Below are 15,457 nucleotides of genomic sequence, written 5' to 3'. Positions count from 1 at the left end.
AATACTATGAATTCAGAAACTTTGGGTCTGCTACAACCAGAAAGGAATTGAAAACATACTGAAGCCAAACCAAGACTGACTGTGTAATGCTCTTAGAATTTGGAAGGTCAAGTAAAGATAAACTCTTTCTTTCAAAAGGATATAGTAGGAAAGAGATCATGTATTAGAAGGTCAAAGTGGAGGAGAAAAATCAGAATATCTATCTATCTATATATGTCTATATTCTGTATATACATATGCATGAATGTATCAGAAGATAGACATTCATTTTAAAAAGTTAGTTTCCTAAAAAGTACATTACCAGTCTTATAAAAATTTATGAAAGACTGTGAATTGTTTAAGAATGTCAAAAACCAATAGATTTCTTAGCAAAAAAATATTTTTATAAAAAATACAGTCCCATGAGTAGCAAATTCAAAAACTTACTGATATAAATGCTATGCTATGCAAAATATGGAGTGATTTTCCTTTTAAAATTGTTTAGAAAAACAAGAACAAATGAAAGAGGCAAGAGAAATGAATGCCACCACTATTTCTTCTAGACCCCAATATTCTGAACTAAACTTGAATCTCTACGGTCCTATAATGTTCCCTGGTGATACACAATAAGGCCAGAAAATATCTATTTTTTAATAAAACTCAGCAAAATAACTATTCTCTTATTGAGACTCTATGACGCCTCTTATTGATCATTATTTCTAAATCCTTTGTATAAATTCGAAATGACCAGGAAACATAACTTAGCCCTAGAAAATATAGCTTCTTAGCCATCTTTGAGTAATTATACTCTAAGCTTCCCAAAATTGTATTTTTTCAGTCAAGTTCCTCTAACTTGTAAAAGATCTACTCCCAAAGAATTAAAAGTAATTAAAAAGAGCTACTTTAAAGTAAATCTGCTTTAGTAACAATAAAGAAATAATTACTAAGCATTGTTTATTGACAAAGCACAATACTATACTAGGTACTTCAGATTCAAAAGGTTTAAAACAGTCTCTGCCTTCCAAGGCTTAGACAAAAATAGACACATAGGCGACAAACTAATAATATGATTATTAATTGTTTTTCAATTAGTTTACATTCAGTATGATTTGGCATTAGTTTCGGCTGCACAGCATAGTGCAGGGGTCCCCAAACTTTTTACACAGGGGGCCAGTTTACTGTCCCTCAGACCATTGGAGGGCCAGACTATAACAAAAACTATGAACAAATCCCTATGCACACTGCACATATCTTATTTTAAAGTAAAAAAAAAAAAAGGGGGGGAACAAATACAATATTTAAAATAAAGAACAAGTAAATTTAAATCAACTAACTGACCAGTATTTCAATGGGAACTATGGGCCTGCTTTTGGCTAATGATGGTCAATGTGCTCCTCTCACTGACCACCAATGAAAGAGGTGACCCTTTCGGAAGTGCGGCAGGGGCCAGATAAATGGCCTCAGGGGGCCGCATGTGGTCCGCGGGCCGTAGTTTGGGGACCCCTGGCATAGTGGATAGACAATCATATACTTTACAAAGTGGTCCCCACAGTATTTCAAGTATACATCTGGCACTGTACATAGTCAATACAATATTGATGACTACTCCTAGCTGTACTATACATCTCCATGACTGTTTTGTAATTACTGACTTGTACTTCTTAATCCTTTCATCTTTTTCATCCAACTCGCCAACCATCCCCCTCTGATCTCTGTTATCTATAAGTCTGTTTCTATTGTGTTAGTTTCGCTCTTTAGATTCTACATATAAGTGAAATGATATTGTCTTTTACTGTCTGACTTATTTCACTTACCATAAAACCTTCTATGTTCATCTATGTTGTCATCATAAATGGTAAGATTTCATTCTTTTTTTCCTAATGACCAAGTAATATCCCATTATATATGTGTACCACCACTTTTTTATCCACTCATCTATTGATGGGCACTGGGGTTGCTCCCATAACTTGGCTACTGTAAATAATGCTGCAATGAATATACGGGTGCATATATTATTTCAAATTAGTGTTTGGGGTTTCTTCAGATATATTCCCAGAAGTGGAATCACTGGGTCATAAGGTAGTTTGATCTTTAATTTTTTGAAAAACGTCCATACTGTTTTTCATAGTATCTGTACCAATCTGCATTCCCACCAATGGGGCTTAATGGTTCCCTTTTCTCATCATCCTTGTCAACACTTGTTGTTAATTGGTTTATTGATGATAGCCCAGTCTGACAGGTGTGAGGTAATATCTCTTTGTGGTTTTAATTTGCATTTCTCTGATGATTGGTGATGTTAAGCATCTTTTCATATGTCTATTGGCCATCTGTATGTCCTCTTTGGAGAAGTGTCTATGCAAGCCCTCTGCTCATTTTATTTTTTTTTTGGGGGGGGGGGTGACAGGGACAGAGAGAGGGACTGACAGCCAGGAAGGAAGAGAGATGAGAAGCATCAATTCTTCGTTGCACTCCTTAGTCTCCTGAGTTGTTCACTGATTGCTTTCTCATGTGTCTTGACCAAGGCTACAGCAGAGCGAGTGACCCCTGGCTCAAGCCAGCAACCATGGGGTCATGTCTATGATCCCACGCTCAAGCCAGCAACCCTGCGCTCAAGCTGGTGCGCCCCCACTCAAGCTGGATGAAGCCGAACTCAAGCTGGGGACCTCGGGGTTTTGAACCTTGGTATTCTGCGTCCCAGTCCGATGCTCTATCCACTGCGCCACTGCTTGGTGAGGCCCTCCACTCAATTTTTAATAGCATTTTTTTTTTTTATATATTAACCCCTTATCAGATGTAACATTGGTGAACATCTTCTTCCATTCAGAATACTGGCTTTTTGTCTTATCCTATTTCCTCTACTGTGCAAAAATTTTTTAGTTTGATGTAGCACCGTTTATCTCTGTTGCCCAAAAAGATTAGAAAATATATTACTGAAAAAGATGTTCGAGTTTACTGCCTATGTTTTCTTCTAGGAGTTTTATAGTTTCTTACACTTAAGTCTTTACTCCATTTTGAGTTTATTCTCAGATGTGGTCTAAGAAGATGGTCTAGTTTCACTTTCTTGCATATACCGGTCCAATTTTCCCAACAGCATTTATTGAATAGACTATCTTTAAACCACTGTTTATTTTTGCATCCTTTGTCATATATTAACTGTCCATATAGGCATGAGTTTATTTATACACTCTCCATTCTCTTCCACTGATCTATGTGTCTGTTTTTATGCAAGTACCATGTTGGTTTGATTAATATAGCCCCATAATAGTTTGATATCAGGTTATGTGATATCCTTCTAGACTATCAACCACCACACCTTTTCATGTCTCTGCCCTTCCTATCAGTCTCAATGTGGCTTCTTCTTTATGTCTTTAGTTGTAAGGCTTCTGTTTGGCTAGTCTTCATCTGGTTATTTGTTGACTTGACTGTTCTATAGTTCTGAATTGATCCTGGGAGAAGATGAGCATAACTTCCACTTACTCCACCATCAATTTGGATCCAAAAATATAATATTTTAAAAACACATAGTCTACTCATGTCATAGCAGTATTATTTACAATAGAAAAAAGAAGCAATGGAAGAGTCCATCAACAATATGAATGGATAAACAAAATGTGGTCTGTACACACAAGTGTAATATTATTTAAGCTCTAAAAGGAAGAAATTTCTGACATATTATAATAGATGAACAGATGAACCTTGAGGACATTACACTAAGTGATGTAAGTCAGTCACAAAGATATGTACTGTATAATTAATTCTATTATATAAGAAATCTAGAATAGTAATATTCACAGCGGTAGAAAATAAAATAGTAGCTGCCGGGGCTGGGGGAAGGAGAAAATGAGTAGTTACTATTTCATGACTATAGTTTCCATTTTCCAAGATAAAAATGTTCTAGAAATTGACTGCACAACAGTATGACTATATTAACAATAATGAACTGTACAATTCAAAATGGATATTAATACAGTTAATTTTACATTACACGTATTTTACCACACACACAAAAAAAGAAATTGGCATAACCTAAGTATCAAGATGCAGAAAAAAAATGATACGGTTGCTAAGAAGGAGGATATATGAGATATGGAACAAATTCATCCAAAACCCTATCTAACCTTCCTTAAAGAAAAAAAAACAAACTCAAGTAAGCAGATGGGAGATGACGGGAGGTATCACAATCAGGATCAGTGGCAAAGGGATAGGAACAGACATCATCTAGGGACACACTGGAGATCACAATTTGACAGGCTCACAGGATTTCACACAATATAGCCATGGAAGACAAGCTAGAGAGTAAGGCTATGGAATTGGGAAAAAAGGCTTGAATAAAGGCAATTCTCGCTGAGTAGCTTTCACTAGAATAAAGTAATAATCACCATACTTTTACTCAAAGTTAAAGTGAAAAGAGGAGTTAAAAATTTTATAATCATTCATCTCTTATTTAGATTCTTCAACTCTGTGATAATGGAGAGACATATTTTATAAGTTAGATACCATATCAATGAGATATGGGCCTAAAGATAATAGTGTTTGTAAAGAACTAACATGCACATTTCAATTTATTCTGATTGACAATTTATTAATTTCAAAATCAGTACTGCATATAAACTAGCATCTTCAAAGGTCCCACTATGTAAAAAGTGCTAGTATGACAGTGAGGTGCATATCCTGAGATAATGCAACGCAGTAACCCTGATGCAGACTATAAACATACACTTTGAAAGACAGACTCATTATTCCAGTTGCTGTTATGAAATCATTCTCCAACTGACTGCCAGTCCTGAAGTAAGATACTCACTAGGCTCACTAAGTCCACTATATTCTCCACCTAATAATGTCCTTTAACCTCACACCAAGAATGAAATTTCTATTCTCTCCCAATTGCTTTAAAAACTTAAAACCAAATGTTTCTGAGTAATCTTCTTGGATTTTAAGCTGTGGTAAAACTTGTTTATTTCTTTTAAAAGCAGTTTTCATATAGATTACAGGGAGGTAGGGTATAGGTAGAGAAAGAGACAAAAGGGGAATATTAGTCTTTCTCAAAATGAAAAGAATCTGCTTTAGATTTCCTAAAGGTTCCTATCTTCTCTGGTCTTTAGTGTGGATATAAACTGCTATGCTAATTAGATTGTTGGCAACAACTTCCAGATACCAAATCAGGAGCCCACTTCTCCAGTAGCTAGAGAAAGACAAATACCTTCAACAAAGGAGAAAGATTGCTTGAGCTGAGCAAACACCTACCCTACCTTTAACTTCTGCTATTGGCTAGCTTTGTTTTCCTGAGCTTCTATAAGTCACTGAGGAAATTCAGAAATTCAGAAAGAGGACTTTCTTCAGATCTAATTTTTATTGAAGGGAGTGGAGGAGAGATAGTATGTGTGCGTGCGTGTTTGTGTGTGCGTGTGTGTGTGTGTACACACTCGAGTGTTGTTCTTTAATTCTAATTTCATTAGGCTTTAAGGACTAGACCTACAAATGTGTATGTGTGTGGCAACACACTGTAAATACTAAACCATTAACCATTATACACATATCATTATCCCAAATTTTCCTCTCAATTTCCATTGCCACCCTAGTCAAGTAATACATCCACTTATTCATTCATTCATTCATTTTTTTCTTTAATTATTCTTTCTAAACATATTTATTGTGGGCCAACTACAAGCTAGGCACTATGGTAAGCATTTAAAATATAACAGTAAAACAAACAGATATAGTACCCACCCCCACAAAACTTAGTCTAACATAAACTTAGAAAACAGGTACACATAGATGTGGGAGGATTCACTGGGACAGCTTCCCAGAAAAAGAAATTTTAAAGCAAGAAAGAAACATAAAACAAAAAGGAGTTAGTATAGTAAGGGAGTGGGAAGAGTGACAAGGCAGAAAATTCCAGTCAAAGTAAACAACAAATATCCTCCAATAAGAATGAGCCTCCTAACTGTGCCACCCTCTTTCCCACATTTACACCTGTGTTCCGTTTCTTTTTCTCCCTTCAAAATCTTTCCTCATTCTCCTACCTCTCTGCCTAATGAAATCATTTGCATCCTTCAAAGCCCAGATCAACAATACAAACCCATCTTCAAAGATTGTACTTGGCTCATACCAGGCATGAAATAACATTTGCTAAATGAATGGATGACAAAAATCATTGTTCTTCCCAAATCATATATATACATGTGCCTGCCCCTTGAAGTAAAGGACATAACTCATAGTGCCTAATGCATTATAAATGGCAGGAAAATATTTATAGAATTAATACCTCTAATAATCTAAGACTAACCACAACTGTTAAGGAATGATGTTTTCATCTTCTGCTGACTTTCCAATGCCTTGGTAGAACAAAAAGTCTAGAAAACTTAAAATACTATTTAGACATAAACTATATTAATATTGAACATCCAATATTCCACAAACTCTCTCCCAATAATGGAATTTATTTTTGTATTTAACTTCTTGGATGGCTTATTATCAATTTTAAATACTTTTGAATGACTTTCCTAAAAAAAAATTCTAAATTTAAATACTAGTAGAGATGATAAATTAGCTTTAGAATAATGTATTTAGAATATAAGAAGAAGCCTGACCATGTGGTGGTGCAGTGGATACAGCATCAGCCTGGGATGCTGAGGATCCAAGTTCGAAACCCCAAGGTCACTGGCTTGAGCATAGGATCATGGACATTACCCCATGGTCGCTGGCTTGAAGCCCAAGGTCGCTGGCTTGAGCAAGGGGTCACTGGCTCAGCTGGAGCCCCACCACACCAGTCAAGGGAAATATGAGAAAGCAATCAATGAACAACTAAAGTGGTGCAACCATGAGTTGATGCTTCTCATCCCTCTCCCTTCTTATCTATCTGTCTCTGTCTGTCTCTGTCTGTCTCTCTCCTCCATTAAAAAAAAAAAAACTTAAATAAATAATTAATTCAAAAAAGGAATACAAGAAGGAATCTTTTATTAATGAATTGCATAACCTACAAAACTTACTTGCACCTCTCCTTCCTAAAACTAAGACAAATTAGGAAATGTAAACTATACTATAATTTCATTTATTGTTCACGATACTGTTTTTTGAATCATGCCTCAAGCTACCATAGCAGAATTTGTTACACAATTCACAACTTGTTATAAAAAAAAAACCCTTAGATTAAATCTGGATCATTCCATTTTTCAGATAATAGAAAGCCAAGTACAAAGGTAGAAAGAAGCTTTCAAAGGAAAGGTGAAAATATTCAGTAATGTTCTTGCTAGTCACTGTATACCATACCTGTAGGAAAGGCAGCCCAGGGAATAGCAGGAGATACAGTTTGTGTTTCACCGTTTCCCCCATCAAAAATCTCTGCAGCCTAAAACCAAAAGCAAAATTATTTTAGATGACCTTGAAAATAAAATGCCATTTAAGAAATCCTGCTTCCTAGCTCTAGAAGCATATTCTCTAATATACCACACATTTTCAATTCCCTCTGAATACTCAATTGCTTTTCAATCTTCATTGCTACCATCCCTTCCACCACTCACTACATCCAATACTCATGTTCTATTATCCTTAAGTAAAAATTTTCCTTTCTTACTCAAATATATCTCTTGCCAATGAATTTTTTTATATATCTTTAATCACATTTTCACGTGTGAAACGTCATATCTAAGCACTTTAAACTAACTGACCACGTTTATCCATATACAGAGGAAAAACAGATAATTTTTCTTTAAGGGTCTAGAAGCCAAATCTTTTTCATTAATTAGCACATGACCTAATTAGAGTTCAATCTAAAGAAATGGTATTCATCTATATTTCTGAATAATCTATCAGCTGGTCTTACTTATTCAACATTTAGATAATTTCTAAAGCTTATATTTTAAATTAACAAACCTTTCTATTAAAAAGTTTTATAACTATGGGACAATAACTGAAATATTCAGATGTGGGCATAGTGTAGAGTTTTCTGTCTCTTAACTGTCCAGGTCGCAGTAAAATTATTACTTAAAAAAAGAGCCATAATTTCAATTCAGATACTTCACTGAATTGTCAGCCAAGGAAAAGTCAACTGAGGAAATCTGCCATAGGAGATAAGTCATGTAGACTATACTATAGACTACTACTCTCTACAAACTACGAAAAATGACCATGTTTATATGACCAGAAATGAGACCTTCATATTTCTACAGCAAGATGTGGAAAGAAAGGACCCTAATAACCACAATTAAATTGGAAAGGGTGGTGAAAGTTGTACCTACGTAATACTGAAAGTAATATATCCGATGACTATAACACTGAAGTATAACTGTTACTCTAACAACTGAGTTATACTCAATTTTTTTCTAATATAATAAATATAGTTTAAATAAAGGAGACTATACTAAGTTTTAACCTTCAAATAACCGACAACTTCTAAACAATAAATAAGATTATATCTGAAATACACATTTTCCTCAAAATAGAAGCAACTTCAACATAATTTTAAGTTATAATTTAGTAAAATAGATTCAATCACCCAACAAAACCCAAAACACTACAGAAAATATATAAATGTGCTAAACAAAAAAGTTTTAGATGCAGAAAATAGGCATGTTCATATTCTAAGTATCACCATATTGACAGATTAACAGAAGAGAAAATGACCCTAACCTAAAAATATCCATACCATTCTTTCATGATATTCAGAACACTGAATATATACTTACTATCTTATATTTCCTATTAATGTCATTAATTACTCTCCCTATTTTTAACAATCTCATTTTATGAAATTCCAAACTAGGTGAAAGTCTTACTTAAAAAAAAAAAAAAACTCACAGAGCTCACTCGATAGTAGTTCCAGGACTTGAGCTCAGGCATCCTGACTCCTAATCCAGAGATTTTTTTCCTGCAAGACTATACTAGCTCCATAAAAATAACTGGGTTACAAAATATTTCAATAAAATGAACACTCACTGAAAAGGATTAAGGAAAAGACACTGTTTCTGCAGCTAACAATTTCCACTTACAAAACACCAACTTAAACCTAACAGAATATTAACACAAACATACTAATTGGCTCTATAAACCTGTAAATCGACTCATTACAGGTGTAAACATGAAAATATGTGACAAATTTTCAATACTCATCTCTCATCTCACAAGTATTTCCTAATTGACATATATCCTAACAAAATCATCTGCTGACAATTTTTAAAACCTCTTTTTTAGTGCTTCCACTGTAGCACTTAATTACCTTAATTTAAACCATTCCTACGGGCATGACCAAAAATTTGATGATAATAATAATAAATCTGCATAATTTTAAATTGCCTTGATTTCATTTTTTTATTCCAAAGTTACATTCAAAATTATCAAGGAAAGATCATGAATGTTAATAATAACACATTTTAAAAATAGTATATATTCCATTATAATCTCACAAAAGAATTACATAAGCAAAATTCAGACATACAATAGCACATACCTCAAAACCACCAAAATCATCATCATCCATTCTTCAAGTGCACCTGAAAATAACAGAAGACATTGAAACAAGCCCACACACACAGAATAAGTTATGTCAAAACACTCTTTGACTTAAAGGTATAAAGTTTGATTTTTAATTAAAACTATTCTATCTGGGCTTTAAGAAGAAAAACTTTTTAAACCATTGTGTATGCATTTTTAACTCAAAGAGACTAGACTTTTTTGGCAAAATTAGCTTTTCTGGCAAAATTAGCAATTTCTGTGACTTTTTCAGCAACCATGTATTTTGCCATTTTATGTTGAGACGCCAGGAGTGGAAAAATATTCTTTTACATTTTAATTTGCTTTTCCCAAATTGGCGCTAGGGCTCAATTCAATAATGCTTCCTGCTTTTTGCATCTATTCCTCAGTTGTCTGGCAACCTCAGCACAAACTCCAGCTAAGAACAGGACTGTGGTGAATTTTTGGAAATTTGTCCCGTACCACAAAGGTTCTTCCCTTGGTTTCATGGCCGAGGTTGATTAAGATTTTCAAAATTGATCAGCATTTTTGAGCTGTGGCCACAACTTCTGGAGCATTTTGATATGTGTATTTTTAGCTGAAACTGCTTTGCACTTTTGGAAAAATGTGGAGCAAGTTACTAGGCTGATCAAGATAAATCAAGTCATGTATTCATGGGAGACCAAAGAAGAGAAAAACACAAGCAAATATCCAGAATTCTTTACCCTCTAAGCATGTAAGAGAGACAGTCAGTAGGAGAACACATGTTTTATTTTGTCCTAAATGTATATTGTAAAAGTAGAGAAAACCATGAGTACTTAGGTTTTTTAAAAAAGAAGCTTTTATCTAACAAACTATGAAAGAACTAAAAGATCTGGAAAAGTAAAACAAGTAATAGATGGTATATATTAAAATGACAAATAAATTCACCATAAATTGTGAGTCAGTAGGTGCAAACGATATTCTGGTCAATAACAACTAGTTTCCTTTTCTATATTTCAAAAAATGGACTTGATTACAGGAAAACAATATTCTCTAACTTCTAAATAAATAGCTAAAACAAATTAAGCCATATGTTAAGCAATATTCTAAAGGCATTTTCTAAGGCATTTTGCTCTGAGTGATGAGGCAGTCGTCACCTACAGCCATACTTTATTTTTTCAATGAAATTAATACTGTCTTCAAAAATAAAACAAAAAAAAATAGACAAAGAAGTATGAAAAAAATAATCTCAAGGACAGTTTTGTTTTAATAAGCAAAGAAAATTTATTTTCACAGAAACTCAAGTAGGTAATGGCACTAAAAGAAATATATGTAGAAAAAAATACATTATAAAAAAAGACATTAAATTAACCAGAATATGATACCAGTACTGTCCCTATTACCCACATCTTAATCTGATGAAAAAAAATTTTAAGGATGTAATATCCAAAAAATCAAAACTAAGCAAGTCATCCACATACTATGCTTAAAAATATAAACCAGACTTTCAAAAACTTTTGATGGTGGTTAATTTGAAATGGAATTCACATTAATTTTGTGTTGCAAGCGAATAGAAATCTGTATGCGATTACATTTTTTCATGTAGAAATTATGAAAGAAGAGTGATATGGATACAGAGAATTCACCAAGTTTGTCTTTTCCACATGTATCCCACAAATCTCGGGAGACAATTAAAAATATTTTTAGCATCTATGAACACTGTACCCAAATAATATGGTTTCAAAAGAATGGAATCTTTAGAGTAATGCTTCTATGTGTTTTCAAAAGTCATATTGCAATAAGTTACTTGTAAGGTGCCAGAAATTTTGAAAACAAAAACAAATACCCATGCCTAACAATCAGTTCAGCTTTGTTTGCCTGTGGTAATGAACCAAATACCATCAGTTTCCTAAATACTGATTTGGCTCTACAAATGAACATATTAGTGACCACTGATGTTTTCCATACCTCAGCAACTTCTACATATTAAAACGTAGATTATAGTCTTCCTCTACTTTATTTGCAAAAAATATTAATACATTCTAAAAGACAAATGTGTCCTGGGTTTCTTAAAAATACAGTGCTAGAAAAATAAACATTATTTTAAAGCAATAACTTTTCATTGAATAATTTAGTTTCAAATCCTGAAAGTTTGTTTCCTTGTGAGCATCTGAAAGATCAGGGGAAACGAAAATTACAGCACTGATTTGTAAAAATCTATTTTACAAAATGTAAAAATTAAAAATTAGTTCTTAAGGAAAAATTATAAGTATGTGCTTCTTTATGAACTTAGCCTAATACATTATAACTTTATCTAATACAATAATATAAAATATAAATAATATAAAATATAAAAGAGCTATAAGAAAGAAACAAAATAATTCAAAAAAATTTTCTAAACCCAAAACATATAATTATTAGATGTAATGGTTCCTCAAGTGTCCAAGAAAATAGAAGGGAAATTATTAGATGTAATGGTTCCTCAAGTGTCCAAGAAAATAGAAGGGACGCCACATGAAGGCACACTATGAACAAAAGAAAGATTCCACAATCTTCTGGGAAGAAAAAATAGGTTTTATTCAAATGATAAAGTATATAATAGCATAAGACTTTACAACAGCATCACTGAAAGGTGTAAAACAATGGAGAAATGCTTTTAAAATTGTAAGGAGAAATGATTTACAATACAAAATTACATAATCAGCCAAATCAACAAATAATTAAGTTGAGGAAAAAATTGAGCCATATTCATACCTGTATACAGTTGTCCTTCACCATATTGTGGTTAACTTTTCATGGTCTCACTTTATTGTGGATTTTTTTTTTTTTAATTTTTCTGAGGTTGGAAATGGGGAGGCAGTCAGACTCCCGCATGTGCCCGACCGGGATCCACTTAGCATGCCCACCAAGGGGCGGTGCTCTGCCCATCTGGGGCGTAGCTCTGCCGCAATCAGAGCCATTCTAGTGCCTGAGGCAGAGGCCATGGAGCCATCCTCAGTGCCCGGGCCAACTTTGCTCCAATGGAGCCTTGACTGTGGGAGGGGAAGAGAGAGACAGAGAAGAAGGAGAGGGGGAGGGGTGGAGAAGCAGATGGGCGCTTCTCCTGTGTGCCCTGGCTGGGAATCGAACTTAGGACTCCTGCACACCAGGCTGACGCTCTACCACTGAGCCAACCGGCCAGGGCCTGTATTGTGGATTTTTAATTGTATATATCTAATTTTGTATTGCAGATTTTTCACTACATCACAGGATTTTGCGATATATAAGTATTTTTATATATTTATTATTTTAATTATTTTTGTGGTAAAATAAGTGTGGAAAAGGTTAATAACAGTGTGGGAAAGGTTTATAAGAGTGTGGGAGGGTTTATAAAGCTTTAAAATATATATAAATAATAAAATAAATATAAGGTCGCTACTCTGCGCATTTTCACCTATCGCAGGGGTGGGGGGGTCTGGAACCTAACCCCCACGATAGACAAAGGACCACTGTAGTCCCAAATACTTTTTCTTAAAAGGCTATGTAAACCAAGGGAGTAAGACACAGGAAGACATGGGATTAGGAAACAGGAGATCCAACTAAAGTGAAAAAGAAAGGGAATTCTTTCAGAATAATGATGGAGTTCCCAAGATACCTATGTAACAAGAATAGAGTATAACCAGCCTACATTGGAATATATCAGAAGGCCTCTGGGTGATGTATTCAAGCACATGAAATTAACAGATTGATTCCTGCTTTACTATCATGAGAGTCATTTTAAACAATTTAGGGTTGAATTAGTGGTTTAGAAAATTAACCAGATGAAAACAGAGAGAAAATACTATGATGGACAATAAAAACAAACATTATATATTTCTCAGTTGTGAACAGTACTTCAATACTCATAATAATGTAAACAATGTAGTATGACTAATGGCACCAAAATTAGAATATAATCATTTTGAGAAGAATGGTAAGAGAAAGTATGTGGCATAGGGTAGAGGGGGTGGTGAAAAGAGCGCTAAAGCCTGATTGTCCAGGTAAGCTGACGGGTATGAAACAGAAACATCAAAAAGTAGCATATTCAACATGTTATTTACAGATTCAATGGTAAACACTAAAAGAACCAGCCATATGTTTCAAATATCTTGCTTCTAGAAAGCAAGAAATAGGCTGAAAAGAAAAGTATAGGAGATGGCTTTGTGTCATACCAAGTCTTTTACATCTTTAAACTATGGGCATACGTAACTAATTTCTATAAATGACAGTATAAAAAACATTATAGCACAGTGACCTAACTACCTATTACTTCCATCAAAATACATTAAAAAAAAAAACTCAAGAAAAATTTTGTTTTTACAAAACTAACTAGAAAAGGCTTAAATGCTTTAAATTAGCATTTAAACAGTGAATAAATTAAATATTTTCATATTAGTATTCTTTCTAACAGTTTCCCATATGACAAGTATTTATACAAAATGTAAGTTTCGCAAAACAAAAACAACAAAATGCCTAACATAAAAAGACACTTAGGTAACTGACTTCAAAAAACAGACTCTCCAGAGATTATCTAGATTACTCACTCATCCCAAAATGCCCTACTGTTAACACTGTCCACTTAGTATTTGACTCGATTTCTATCCCATCTGGGAAACTACTGGCTAACCAGCATGCTCATAATTCTTTTTCCATTTGATCATGTTTCATGCCATGTTTCCTAGAAACAACAGACAAGTGATTTTTTTTTCTGACTGTCCTGAGCAAAGATAAACTGGTAAGAGGAAAACACAGCAAAGGAATACACAAAGACAAACACACACACAGACATATTTAGTCAAAGTTAAAAATAAACAGCCATTAAGACAACTAATTGGAAGAGTCTAATCACATAAGATCACAATTTCAGGTTTATCTGTTCAAGGCAATTGTTTACCTAAATTTCTATAAACTCTTCTGAGTTAGAGTAAGGACCATTTCTTAACCCTTTTTCCTACTCCCTAGCACCTTAAACTGAGCAGTTCCCAGGACACAGTAAAGGCTCAAAGAATATTTCTGAATCGATACTTTCAGAATAAATGAATGAAAGCAAATAAGCTGCTAATAGTTCTCACATGACTTCCCTTTCCTTCTTATTTTTCAAGGAAAAACACAATGGAACTTCAGCAGTAGATGATTAAGTTACTAGCACTAGACCAGCTATACCCATATTAAGGCATGAGCCTGAAGGCCTACATCTTAAAAGAAATTACAGCACTAAACTCTACTCTCTTAAGTACCCAATTATTATTGAGGCTGATGATAATTTTTAAATGTCCTATATGAAGTTGAATTAAAGAACTATTGCTATATTATAAATACCACTGCCAATGGCAAAAGAAAAAATGAAATATTGCCATTTGCAACAACATGGGTAGACCTTGAGAATGTCATATGAAGCAAAACAAGTCAGACAGAAAAAAAAACTGTATGATTTCACTCATATGTGGGATAAAAAACTGAAAGAACAGCCCTGGCCAGTTGGCTCAGCGGTAGAGCGTCGGCCTAGCATGCGGAGGACCCGGGTTCAATTCCCGGCCAGGGCACATAGGAGAAGCGCCCATTTGCTTCTCCACCCCTCCACCGCGCTTTCCTCTCTGTCTCTCTCTTCCCCTCCCGCAGCCAAGGCTCCATTGGAGCAAAGATGGCCCGGGCGCTGGGGATGGCTCTGTGGCCTCTGCCTCAGGCGCTAGAGTGGCTCTGGTCGCAATATGGCGACGCCCAAGATGGGCAGAGCATCGCCCCCTGGGGGGCAGAGCACCGCCCCTGGTGGGCGTGCCGGGTGGATCCCGGTCGGGCGCATGCGGGAGTCTGTCTGACTGTCTCTCCCTGTTTCCAGCTTCAGAAAAATGAAAAAAAAAAAACAAAAAACTGAAAGAACAAATGAACAAACAAGAAACACAAACAGATAAACATTCACACAGACAAAACTATGGTGGCCACCAGAGGGAAGGGGATTAGAGGTTAGTAGAGGCTAAAGTGGGGGTCAAAGATATGATGATAGAAGATGAATTGACTCTGGGTGGTGGCCATA

The 15,457-nt window shown here is 34.7% G+C and overlaps 1 protein-coding gene across 3 annotated transcripts in view; it reads right to left on the bottom strand.

Annotated features, from left to right (window-relative positions):
* The window catches only part of CCDC91 (coiled-coil domain containing 91), a 425,554-nt gene that overhangs the window by 326,690 nt on the left and 83,407 nt on the right, over positions 1-15,457 (bottom strand). For all 3 annotated transcript variants that reach the window (XM_066258026.1, XM_066258025.1, XM_066258027.1), the window contains 2 exons: positions 9,425-9,467; positions 7,249-7,327 (listed from right to left, as the gene is read on the bottom strand). In XM_066258026.1, coding sequence (XP_066114123.1) covers positions 7,249-7,327; positions 9,425-9,454 — 109 coding nt within the window. In that variant the 5' untranslated portion in view covers positions 9,455-9,467. The remainder of the gene's footprint in view (positions 1-7,248; positions 7,328-9,424; positions 9,468-15,457) is intronic.

This window comes from Saccopteryx bilineata, chromosome 2, assembly GCF_036850765.1.
Source record: "Saccopteryx bilineata isolate mSacBil1 chromosome 2, mSacBil1_pri_phased_curated, whole genome shotgun sequence".
Taxonomy (NCBI): domain Eukaryota; kingdom Metazoa; phylum Chordata; class Mammalia; order Chiroptera; family Emballonuridae; genus Saccopteryx; species Saccopteryx bilineata.
This window is presented reverse-complemented; position numbering and strand designations above follow the sequence as displayed.